The sequence below is a fragment of the Electrophorus electricus genome, chromosome 20 (assembly GCF_013358815.1).
Source record: "Electrophorus electricus isolate fEleEle1 chromosome 20, fEleEle1.pri, whole genome shotgun sequence".
NCBI lineage: Eukaryota > Metazoa > Chordata > Actinopteri > Gymnotiformes > Gymnotidae > Electrophorus > Electrophorus electricus.
The window spans coordinates 1,658,852-1,672,500 of record NC_049554.1 but is presented as its reverse complement, the minus strand read 5'-3'; the positions used below and the strand labels follow the sequence as shown (position 1 = coordinate 1,672,500).

The 13,649-nt window shown below is 41.6% G+C and overlaps 1 protein-coding gene across 1 annotated transcript in view; it reads right to left on the bottom strand.

The window, feature by feature from the left end:
* cacna2d3 (calcium channel, voltage dependent, alpha2/delta subunit 3) overlaps nt 1-13,649 on the bottom strand; it is a 40,797-nt gene that overhangs the window by 25,723 nt on the left and 1,425 nt on the right. Inside the window, exons 3-10 of the mRNA XM_035520589.1 lie at nt 10,003-10,119; nt 8,507-8,566; nt 6,181-6,343; nt 5,008-5,139; nt 4,305-4,365; nt 3,098-3,248; nt 2,637-2,711; nt 1,955-2,044 (exon numbers count right to left, since the gene is read on the bottom strand). Of these exons, the coding sequence (XP_035376482.1) occupies nt 1,955-2,044; nt 2,637-2,711; nt 3,098-3,248; nt 4,305-4,365; nt 5,008-5,139; nt 6,181-6,343; nt 8,507-8,566; nt 10,003-10,119 (849 nt within the window). The remainder of the gene's footprint in view (nt 1-1,954; nt 2,045-2,636; nt 2,712-3,097; nt 3,249-4,304; nt 4,366-5,007; nt 5,140-6,180; nt 6,344-8,506; nt 8,567-10,002; nt 10,120-13,649) is intronic.

Genomic DNA, 13,649 nt, shown 5'->3' with positions numbered 1-13,649 from the left:
GCACATGCATAGTCTTCTTTTAAATTCATTAAACACGTAATGAGAAAATAAGGATCCTAGATACAAATATTTTGATTACATAAATTACAATTCATTACAAAACTCATTACAAAAATATATATTACAAAATGCATATGCGTACATTTTGAGATCTTAGATTTTTTTTTTGCAGGGCCATACCACAATATATTAAATGCAGTTTATAGAAACAAAGCATTAAAATTGTGTATACATCTGTGCTACTGTATTTACTGTATTTAAATGCTGAAATGCAGCCCTTCCTCTATACTATTAGACTATGACGCAGACACTGAGCCTTTTCTTTTAGTGCTGCTGTTCTGTGCGAGTTTACAAGGACTGAGACGGATGGTGGTGGTAGAACTAAACTAGTCTCCTGCCTCTCTTTCACTCTGCTTTTGAGCAAGCAGCACGAATTATAATCCAGCCCTCGGGCCCAAGCTTCCCCAAGATGATGCTTTTGATAATCTGTGCTTGCGTGCAGACAGAAGAGGAGCAGTCATTAATTTGATGGATTAAGATCCATAGCAGTAATTAACCAGCTTACTGACCTGTGACAAAGGAGAACTCAGAGGCAAAGCGAACTGAGCAATGATATTATCACCCAGTTAAAAAGCCTCTCTGATACACACACACACACACACACACAAACCCTGCATGCACATACACGTACATATATACATGTGTACATATGCACATCTGCAAGCAAGAACACAAAACTCACAGAACAGATAATAGCATATACAAGAGTGCTGTAAATGCACATGTCTGAGGTCACTTTATATTGGGCACTGCACTGCAGGATGTTATCACATGTGTACTGCTCAGACAAAAGCAGTAGAGTTGGCCAGTGTTTTGGTACTGTAAATGATATGTAATTCCTCAGGGTCTGGTGTCATTTTCCAGCTTGCACTTTATCCCACTGAACCTAAGTCCATGAATTCTCAACTTTGAAGGACTTCATCATGCTTTGTAATGGAGGACCTTCTACTGCCTGCTCATGTTCTAAGAGCAGAAATGTAGAAATGTTGGAGCTCATTTAATCCCTGTATTCAGTTCCAGGTCTGCAGCTCAGCAATGTGTCACATTAAATCTGTGAAAATGTTTAGGTAATGGCTATTAAAGTTTTCTCTCTCTGAACTTCTCAAGTACTAAGCTCATCACACACACACACACACAAACATACACACACAACATCTAGTACAACTGGCCTCGTTGATTACCATATTTATTACCTCACCTTTAATGAAGGTGGAAAATACAGACACCGTCTCATCCTCTGTCTCTTTCACTCCTTCTTTACCTCTCCTCCTGCACTACTCTCTCCTCTTCCCATCCATCTTTTACCCCCTTGGTCCCTCTTTTCTCCCTTTCCTCTCATCCTCCCAACCCAACCTCTGCACGCTCTGAGAAAGAGAAAGAAAGCAAATAGACTGTGTCTGACCACTATCTGTGATTCTCTCCAGTCTGCCTGTTAATCAGTGCTGTTAATTACTGCTATTAATCACAGATTCGGATAGAGGTGTCGCAGAAATGAGAACGGATGCAGTGAAGCGTAGCAGCAGGCACTCACACCCCCACACACCCCCACACTCAAACCCCCACACACCCCCACACTCACACGCACACTCTTACCAACACGAATGCACAAATACCCACACATTCAGAAACACATGCACACGCTTCTCTAGGATGCCATACAAAGTACTGGAGAACATCTAATCTGGGATCAGCTTTCTTTCAAAATTTTCCAATTCCGAGTGAAATCAAGGGAGCTTGCACTAGACTGCACGCTTCACCCATACGCCGATATAAAGTCTCCGCATTACAGGTGTTGCAGACACCAAGTGCAGGCAAACCGCAGGAGAAATCCAGCCCCGAACCGCACGAGGATAACCGGTTCAGTTATGCCAGATAAACAGGAGTGAATGGTCACCTCATTGAGGATGGTAAAAGCCTCAGTCAGAGCTTCACCCAGCAGTCCAATGCCCTTGGCAAACAGCTTGTCCAGATGCTCCCGGAAATGCTGCAGCAGAGGGGGGGGGGGGGGGGCGAGGAGGTGGGGGGGGTGGATGAATCTCACGTCTGCTTTCTGCTACTCTCCGTGCTCACTGTCCAGAACTGGAATATACTCACTGTCCAGAACTAAAAATATATTGCAAAATACATAGCTGTACATTTTTAGATGGATAACATTTTAACATCCAACTTGAAGGGTATCATCTAAAGCATTTAAAAAAAATTTGCAGAGCAATACCAGTATATATTAAATGTAGTTAGTAGAAACAAAGCAAAAACAGAGCTACTGTATTTACTGTATTTAAACACTGAAATGCAGCCCTTCCTCTACACTATTGGATTATGACTGGGAAACGGAGCCTTTTCTTTTGGTGCTGAACTTCTGCGTTGATTTGGCTTATTGGGATGAAGAGAAAAGACATGAGAAAGAAGTGACAGAGAACCTGAGAGACAAAGGATAAGAAGAGACTGAGATGGAAAGAAAGAAGGGTGAGAGAGAGATCAGACAGAGGAGATAATGAATGAGGGGACAGAGAGCGAAAAAGAGGTGGAAATAAGAGAGAGAGGGATGGAGGGTGCAGAGAGAAAGAGAGACTCACATCTTTATTGGTTCTGTCTGCCTGCACCAGTGTACCATTCAGACACGGTTCCACATAATGGACCTCCTGGTTGTACTGTGAAAAAAGGCAGAGAGCAGTTCCACTCTACTGTATGAAAGAAGTAAATCCACCTCTTCAGCCTGACAACTTTACTTTGTGATACCGGGGCTAATTTTCTAAAACACTAAAAGGTTTTTACCTCCCACAGTGTATCAGGTTAGACTATGTGTTTCCTGATTACTGAACTTTAATGTTGCAAATATACCAAGAAAAAAATAAAACCCGCACATCGCATTAAATACTGGGTTTGCAGGAACAAAACAATGCAACAAAGTGTGTATTAGCAGTGAAGCAGCCAGTGATATCTATTTCCCTAATCTCACATTAGCCACACTGGGCATCTACAGTTCCACCCTTAAATAGAGGCTTGAGCAGAGCAGGAAGCTCCACCCAGGACCCACAGCGATTATGTTGAAGAAGTCGTCGTCGCCCAGGGTGTCCAGGATGGAAGAGACGGTCTGCCTGGCGATGGTTAGCCGCAGACCTTTCATGCTGCCGCTGACGTCCACCAGGATCACCACGTCTTTCGGAGAGGTGGCGGCCTGGATGTACCTGCTCAGGTGAAAGGTAGGGGGCGCTGTGAACCAAAGTCGTTCAACCAAAGCACACCCAAATTCTCTGTTGAGAAAAAATGCACCGATTTCTTCATTTGTGCTGTTAATAATAAATAGGTATAGTCACTGATGTCATGTAAATGAACTCAAGTGAAGAAGGTTATGTTTTTAGCTCATTGCAGTTTTCTTTTTTTGCAGTCCAGAAAGCTGTGCATTTGTTGAAGAGCAATAGTCACTTATCATGATTGACTCCTCCACTGTTACATTCAAGCATGGCTGGTAAATAACACAGGCTATAGTACAGGCTCAGTGAATACCTGCTGTCCTCCTCCATCATCTCCAACATCTGCATTCAGAAGCACACAGTGTGCAAGTGAGCAGAGACTGACCTCCACAGAATATGTGTACTCACCGTTGGCATGCCTTACCTCTGCATTAGAAAAATGGCTATTGGGAGCATACTCTGTACACTACTGAACTGACGCTCCACAATGATTTCTGGACTGGCTGCGATAATTCCAGAGACTCATGAAAATGTTTTTTTAATGACATGAGCTATGTTGGCATTCATTTACTTGTCCTTTCTTGCTACCGTGCACATAAAAAGGAAATAAATAAATGCACAAAACCTGCTTTTGAACTGAACTCATTGGAGCAAGGAAATTACATCAACCTGGGTCCTTTTCTGCCAAAGCATCGAAGCAAACATTGCAGAGAGAGCGGGTCAAAATGAGACACGTGCAACCATATATATCACAAGTGTTACTGTACAAGTCACGTGTGACCATATAAGAGGAACGCAGTCACACCAGCCAACTGCCCTGCTCAGTATTGCCAGTTGCATTCCCTGGTTTCTGAAACTGGTAGCATGGTAACCCAACAATGGAAGAAGCCTGGGGAAAATAACATTAGCCCTTCTAAAATGTATAGGTTGGGTCATTATGGTTTCTGTTGGTAAACTCAAGAGCGACCCTCGGGAGAGCTCAGCAGAGCGCTCTGTCAGCAGTTCCTCACCGTCCAAGTAAAACAGAGCATTGAAAATGTGGGCTCTTACCATTTCCTGTTGCGGCAGTCAAAAGAGATGACGCCATGTTCATCAGGATGCCATTTCACACCTGGTCACAGAAAACGTCATCATGCAGAGCAAATGCATTTTTCTGTATCTAGATTTTTTTTGTCTCAAATATTTAAGTTATTTTAAATCTAATTATTAGATTTACATTATTACATAAATCTATTTATCTAATAATTATACTTATTCAAACATTTCTTATTTAATGTTACTGTATTCACAGTGCGAAAAAGCAATTCTCACTAGTTCCTGCTAATCTGAAAAAATATTTAGAGGATAATATTTAAATGAAAATATTTAATTTTATTTTTGCAATCTAAGGCTTGCACTGTATTTAGATATGAGGTTAAATGTCAGAGCACAATATCAATGTTTGCCTACCGTGCGCCACTGTTAAATAAGGTATGTCTCCTATTAGGTGTACAAAGCACATATGTGATAATATAACTTTCCTGATATCCAAATCATGATATAAATCATGATTAGAACATTCATATACCAGTGATTGCATTTATCAGTCCATGACTTTGATACATTTAAAGACTGATTCTCTCTGTTGGTCTGTAAAATTAAAACATTAGCAAAATCATTTATTTTTTCATTGTAAATGAGGTTAGTATCATGATCTTTATACATGCCTGCACACACACACACACTCTCTCACACACACACACACACAGCTCACCTGGATATTGCCTGAAGAAACCTTTAGCACTTCCAAAATACTGCCAAATAAGCGAGGGATCCTTTTCAAAATTGTCCACAAATATTTTATTTAAAGCTTCTGACCAGTAAACCCCATTCACTATATCAGGATCTAAGAGGGAGAGAGAGAGAGAGAGAGAGAGAGAGAGAGAGAGAGAGAGTGTGTGTGTGTGTGTGTGTGAGAGAGAGAGAGAGAGAGAGAGAGAGAGAGAGAGAGAGAGAGAGAAAGAGAGATGTCTATTAAGAACATCATCTGCCATTAGTAATAAACTCTAAGACTTGTGACCTTTCACCTTAATTTCGGTGCACAAAGACCATAAGCTCTAAATCATGTCTTGTCCATTATTGTTCTTTTAATGGAGTCCAGTCTTAATGTTACTGCATTCACTGCCGCGTAAGTTCACAAAGCATGACAATAACAGGCCGTTGCAGGCACACAGAAATGAACAGACCTCAGTCACAGAGAAGTGACCACTGCTGACTCTCAAACACATACACACACACACCCATGGTGGGCTGTGCGCTATCGGTAACTGCAGTTTTGTCTCTAGGGGATTATTGACCCATGGAGGGGAGCTGACATTGAGCTAATCATCTCCAGTTCAGATCACTGAAGTAGGAGTGGCCTAAGGTGTCTGTTTTAAGCCACTGCTCCATCTCACACACACACACACACACACACACACACACACACACACACACACACACACACTCACACACACACTCACACACACTCTCTCTCTCTCTATGTCTGGGTCTGTCCCTCCCTCTGCACACTACTCTTTCTGTCTGCACCAACTTATATCTCTCTCTACATCTCCCTCTAACATTGCCTTTCTCTCTCTCTCTCTCTCTCTCTCTTTCTCTCTCTCCCCCACTCTCTCTCTCTCTCCTTTCTACCTATATTTATTCAAATATCACTGCATGCTTAGTGCAGTGTTCAATGTTATAAACGTAACTAGTAGGTTGTCATCATAAAGACGAGTTATTTTTAATATAGTCTCAAATACGTGAACTAGTTATAGCAGGAGGGACAGCTGAGAGGTGTGACTCCAGCTGAAAGGTGCCTTTCCAAGAGGTTTGCATCCAGGAGAGGGGTGCGTGTCCAGGCTAAACGTTCGAACATCCTGCCATTCTCACCTTTATTGCTCACCTTTATTGTACATGTTGGTGGGCACCTGGACTACGCTGAGGCTGAGGTTTACAGACAGGTTGCTGAAGTGGTCGTTGGGCTCCAGGACAAACTCCCCCCCCAGCTCCACACTGTGGCCATTCACGTCCACTTCATTGATCAGAACTGCGTTGAAGTACTCGTACTGTGCGGGGATAAGCACACATGCATGTGCACAGACCCAGACAGACATGCAATGAGTAAATGTAACATCCAAAATGCAAGAAATATACAGATGACATCACAAAGAAATAATATGCACATAGTGTTTTGCAGAGTTATTATAAACAACTGAACAATTTGTGCTGGAAAAGCATTTGTTCAAAAGGCCAGGGAGCCAAAAACATCACATTAACACACATGTAAAGAATGTGTTTCTGAGTGGCCTACAAGAACCAAAATACAAAATACCCAAGACTCTACTTAATTTCACTTAATTCTGCTTGCTGGCTTGAGACACACTGAAAAAGAAATAAATCATTTGGAATTGTTCACATGGATTCAGTGAACGTGGGTTCCATGTAAAATGTTTGCTTGTACAGTTCCTTATACATTTCAACAACTCAAATTCAAACATTTTTAAAATTAAACTGAAACATGCCATCCCATTCTTGTTGTATTAGTATTGTTAGCCAAGCCATACTATTGGACCAAAATCCTGAGACAGAAGCTCTGAATCAGAGTGGTCCAGTTCTGTTCGTTTCAGATCCATATCAGTCCTTGTCCTGCAAAGGATGTGTGACTTTCAGTAGACCAAGGAAGCACTTTGTGGCATTAGACTTGATCTGATTTCTGGTTTAGACTTTTATTTAACACTGTTACAAATTCAGCAAAATTTGGCAACATCCAAAGAGCTGCGAACTCCCAGTGTATCTAATGTTACGATTTCACACCATAATTACAGAAGCGAAGAGAAGAGAAGCTTGCTGCCTGCTGCCATATTTCGGAAGTCCAGCAATGACAGCTCATCCCACGGCTGGTCGGTCATGTGCCATAGTAGGGGAGTAAAGAGGGGAGTAGAGAGGGCACTGAGGGGGAGGGGCAGAGGAATGTCCGCACTCAGTGCTTCTGTCTGCATTATGCTGCTGCTGCCACTGGTATTGCCAGTGAGGGTGATCAGGAGAAAGCACATATGGCCTGTATGTGACTAACACACTGCTGGACTCATTAGCTCCTCCTCTACCACCGCCTCCCCAAACACACAGCCGGCATTAAGGCACGCACCCACAACCAAGGAACAGATCCAGCATCTTTCTCACTCTTGAATGCAGTCTCACTTACTTACTTACTTACACACACACAGACAAACACACACACACACACGGTGCAATCATATCTTATCTGCTTCTACACACTGAAATGTCTTCTACAAATTTAATATTCTCTCTCATGGTTAAATGACCAACACGGCTCAATCAGTTTGCAATGCATGTCCCACCTGCTTCCTGCTTCAGCAGTTACACCAGTCATGATTCAGTAGTGCAGCTATATACTGGCCTCTGCTATACAATGCAGACTCATATGCTAAGTGACAGACTAAACTGGCTTTGTTAAAGAATCTTGAAAGTTTCTTCATAAAGAAATACCAGCATCAGGTTTGATTAGTGGAAACCAATAAATGTCTAAGTGTAAGAATAGTAAAATATTACACTGCTCATGTACAGGCTTCATAAGCATTTACTAACATGGTAATTTTGTCTGAAAGTCACTGAGCCTATATAAACACATAACCATATACAAACACAGAAAGTACTGAAATATCAGAGTCCAAACGACCTTCAACCATATCATTTCTATTCACTAAAAGTGGAGTGTTCATGACACGATCGGAATTTATTCGTGGAGAAAGAATGTGTTAATGAATTCATTATTTGAAGGCAACCGCCAATACTTTAAATGTATTTTGCTCTAGTGAATTTTCCATTTATCCCTGGAATGGCGCAGCTCAGCTAGGCCACAAGACCCCATTAATCTTCGTCTCTGCAGTGGGGGCAGGAGGCAGAAAGCTGCACCAGACCTAAAACTTCAATATATTTTAAACATATCGAGAAAGAAGCTGGCGGCTGAATGTTTAATTTGCATATAGCAAGGTCAAGTGGATATCGCATTATGTCGACATGTCAGGTAGGCTTCACATTTTACATAAGCATGGAAAACATGATCAATTTGGTGTTTCTGACAATGCATCGCAGATCCAAGGAAAACATTCCAGAGAAATCGATAACAGTGAGCTTAGACTTGAGCCGTGAGTGAAGCGCTCCTCACGGTTCCGAAGCTGATCTTCTCAAATAATAAAAAAAGTTCTTACCTGAAGATCGGGGTTCTCCTCGTGCTGAAGATGTGCCTCTTCTGCTGCCTCGACTATCCGCTAAAGGGACAATATGACCAAACACATCAAAGGACTGGCCTGTTATTTAGCACAAAGAGATGTGCACACACTATATAAAATCAAGCAAAGATGCCATCTTTGCTGCAAAGGTTTTGAATAACAGGCACGTGTTTACAATGTTGAGAAATTAATTATTAGATTTCTTTGTGTTCTGATAATTAGAAATATATGCGGCAAGTCCCTGTTAAAAGAGGAAACAACTGTTAAATAGATTATGGGTGTAATTAGGGTCTTGACTCCATTATTAAGTCACTAAATGCCACTAGTATTTTGTGTGTCTGTGGTGTGTGTGTGTGTGTGTGTGTGTGTGTGTGTGTGTGTGTGTGTGTGTGTGTGTGTGTGTGTGTGTGTGTGTGTGTGTGTGTTTGAAGGTATGAGAGAGAAAGCGGGGAGGGGGGGTCGAATAGAGCGAGAACTGCTTAGCTTGTACGTAGAAATGCCGCTGAGTTCGCCGAGCGCCTGAGGAAAAGAAATTAATACGTCGCAATAGGGCACGTCGACGAAAGTGGTGCAGCGTAAACAAAATCAAGCCACTACACTGTATGGACAATTTAACAGTCAGTACAACCCCCTAGAAATGTTTTCTAGTTGCGTACACGTGTAGGTCAAACACCTATACAAATGATTTTTAAAGATTTGTGCTTTAACTAAATTATATAAATCACACACACACACACATATATATATATATATATATATATATATATATATATATATATATATATATATATATATATATATATATATATACATACTGATACTCTAAATAAAAAGGAGTAGTTTTTCGCAGCGTGCATTTGCAGCGTACAAACCTGGCAGAAATATAGGTCCATCTTAGAATAAAAACGACCTTTTGATTATTATAATGCACATTTCAGTTTAGAAAATACAATCCCTGTTGGCTTCCAGTCCGTAAAACACTATAGATATATTTTAGCGATTTTCCCCTTCTAAACAAATGAAAATGCTAGACAATCTAAAAACTAGACTACAGTGACAACCTGCTCGCAGAAGATAACGCTATCTCCGCCACGCACTGCTGGGGTGAGACAATTAATAGGTTGCACGCGTGGCCCCGTCTCCAGTGGAAGGAAACACCGCACGGGTGGTGGCAGAGAAAAGGCATAGCCCAGTCAGAGGAGGGGACAGGACATTTTAATCGTGTCATATTTCTTCATACGTCGGTAATTCACTGTTAACTAATTTCAAAATTGCAGCTTTATCCACAACAAGCATACTGAATTTACATGAGCATTTCAAGTCATAAATATAAAGAATAAGTAATGGGAAGTTGGTACACAATCATAATAATAATAACAGGCTTACAATACCTTTTTAAAATGAAATATCTAATCAGCTCATGAAACGTCCTCTTTGAATTTAACACCGACAACTGAACTAAAGGTGTGACTCACCCGCGCGGCCTCTGCTTTCTTCTGGAACATTTCTGCCATGTTCTCAGCCACATTTTTCACAAGTCTGGCGCCGTCAATCTCCTCGAGGCGGACCGATTTTTCATATTCCTTATATTTCTGAAAGAAGACAAACAAGAGAACCATTTCTCGCAGTCAACTCACACTTGTTCATAACAAAATATATACCATTTTTATTCAGGCTTATATGCAGCGAACGTCGGCATTTTTGGAGAATGTAAATGTCAGGAACGCGCAACCCTCATTCCTTTAAAAAATATCTTCATTAACATACTAGGTTGCATTAAAATACTAAAATATTAAATACATTAAAATATCTTCATTAACATACTAGGCTGCATTAAAATACTAAAATATTAAAAACATTAAAATATCTTTATTAACATACTAGGTTGCATTAAAGGCGTCCTGTCATTCCGCCCTACATGGTCTTCATCAGATGGAGGAAAAGAGGATCAAGTGTCTTGGAATTAAAGCATCAAATAAAAATCTAGATTTAAACATCTAAAATCTAGAAAAGAGCTTTTTCTAGGGAAAAGGGTGAAGAAAGATGACTACTGTACTGAACGGTGAAAACGAATCTTTATTCGCTTTGTTAATTTTGTTAGGCGATTGTTAGCTTCTCTGCACTACTAAATAATAATAATAATAATAATAATAATAATAATAATAATAATAATAATAATAATAATAATAATAATAATAATAATAATAATAATGAGCCATATAAATTACTAGTTATGCTTACTATATATTTATCATAATGAACTGAATTTATCAATTCAGTTTCACTAACTACATTTCAAGACACGAATTAAACATATATATTCATAAGGAGCCACAAAAACGATTCGGCTTAATTCTATTTTCCCGTGCACGTACAGGGCGGGAATCGGGTCAGTATCACGGCAGAGCACAGCCTCGTGGCCTGCAACGCGCTGGGATCAGTGAGGCGTGAGCCAGGAGCTGTTGTGCGCCTTCGTGTATTTCAGAACACAGTGAAACAGAGCCAAGAGATAAGGACTATTTACACACACCTTTTTTTTAAAAAGTAAAGTACCATAACCACTCATTTGCAACAGACGTTTTTAATATACGTTTTGCATCCAAAATCCAACGTTCCCACCAGGAATGTTATTTTGTGAAACGCGAGCTTCCCGCTTTTATCGTTTCGTTGCGGATAACTCCCCCCTGGCAGCCGCGTGCGGAGAGAGGCTTTGATAAGTTCTATCCCCGATCTCTCCTGCAGCTGCACTTAACAGCTACTCTGATTCGCTGACATGCTGCAGTCAGTTTCTTTGGAGGATAAGACGCATCCTCAACCAGTAATGGGTTTAATCTTGCCTCTGTAACTGGATGCGAAGCTGCTGCGCTTCGTGTGATTGGCTGAGGCCCAGCGGGTTAGGCGGGCCGACGGCCACGGCTGGGTGATGAGTGGTTTAGAGTGCGGGCCACACGTGGTTGGAGGGTAATTGAAATGGAGTCTGTACGCAAGAGAAAGATAATAACGCGTCAAGCCTGGGCGGGCCGGGATAATGAACTACATTTCAGACAACGCTGAGCCTGCAGAACACACACACACACGCCGACCTGAAAACACTCTCAATACCAGAGACGCATACCGACCACACGGGCAGTGCCGCATGCTACATGCGCACACGCTCAGCCCACTACCTAGACCAAAACGTGATTTTTAATGTTTCGCGCAGACACGCAAGCACAGGATAGACATAAATGCAGATACAGTACATATCAAATATCTATTCGGTTAAAGGGAAAAAAAATCCCACAAAAATCCTGACATGTGTTCCTGCACAAACTACACACACACACAGTCGTCCCATTACACCTCGCAACAAACTGTCCTCATGAGAGTGGAAGGGGAGAGTTACTGAAGTGTAACAGTTCATTTCACGCTTGTCCTCCCCTCCTCCCCTCCTTTTCTCCCCCTCCTCTCGCTACCATTCTCTTGCCATGTTTCAGTAATCACAGCCACTCCTGCAACACTTATCAATAACTGTGGCCACTTCACTGACTCTTACAATGCCACAGCACTGAAGTCTTCACACGCGTCTGTACTATTTCCAGTTGTTGAAGAGGCCCGGTCTTTCTCCATTAAAGTGTTCCAAATTTCTCACCATAAGCAGCACACACCTGCTTCAAAACCTTATCTAACACACCTGGATCTGATATTCAAAGGCACTGAGTTGCACTAAGCCAAAGCAGGTATATTCAGGATTGACAGAGAACTCAGCAAGGCTCATAACAGCAGCTAACACTGCATAGCAGGTATTTCCTACAGCTGGTATGTTACTGTGGCTTGCTGTCAGCTTTGGGAGCAGTTGTTTTGAAACAATAGTGGGTGGAACACGTATTTGACTGGATTTCTCTCTTTGTGTAACAATGAGGCAACATGAGCTTAACAAGCTCAATGATCATATTTAATGACCCAGTCTGCTGCTCCGCCTCTTCCAACTCCAACAAAGGGAAAAGATTATTGGCTGGGTGCCACTCTCATTGGTCACGCCCACAGAGCCGGACAGTGGCTGGAAGGTGCAAACATATGCAGGATCAGGAAAGGAAGAGAACATAACTGAAAGAGACACACTCTTGGCCGGGCGGGGGGACAAAATAGCTCAAGGGCATTTTCCTCACACTTATGAGAAATGGAGAGAAGGAAAAATGTTGTTTCAAATAACTATGCTTTCATCAAACAACCCTTTTAGCTACTGTGTGTCAGGTAATGGTAAGGTAAGGTGTAGGCAGAGCAGTACTGTCAGTTTCCAAACTCCAGTTTCACCCATCCAGACTACTGACTCGCTATTCAGGCAGATATATGAATCAGAAAGAATGGAGGCCTGACATTGTATTGGTGTATACCGCACCTGAAAATGAAATCTGTTTTCGTAATTGCAATGTTAATTGATCTGCTATGAGTGTATCTTTGAAGCATGCACTCAGCAGCATGCAGGCTCCTCAGTTGTACACATAGGGCTCAGTAGGTGGAGAGGGGGTCTGGTGTTTGACGAAAACATTACATGCAGCATGGATGTGTGAGCACAAGTAACTGCCGTCTGAATGCCTGCTTATCTCAGACAGTCTCTTTCTCTCCTCTCTCTGTCTCTCCATGTGAGTGCACACACATGTAGACACATCCATGTTCTTTTCTTCAAAAGTATGCGCCAGAAACACAGTTTTTAATAGTATCTGCTTCTCTCTTTCACTCTCTCACACACACACACATGCATGTGCACACATACATTTCTTGAATAGGTAATCAATGTAGTAGTGGCTGTGCTGCTACAGTAAGATAGGGCGAAGCCAGACTGACAAACAAAGAAAGAACTCATATCTGGAACAAGCACTGCAGACCCACCACTACTGCGAGGTGCTGTGTGTGTGTGTGTGTGTGTGTGTGTGTGTGTGTGTGTGTGATTCAGTGAGAGTTCTCTGCCTTTCTCTGCCTCTGTATAATGTTGCATTCCAAAGCAAATTAACATTTAAACGTAAATATTTCAAATAATAAAAGCGAATACTGTTAAAATTCAAATTTTAGCACTCATTTCCAAACAACATAGGAGTGAGCGCATGGTAGAGCTTAGTTTTTTGTAGATTGTAGGTTGCAGAGT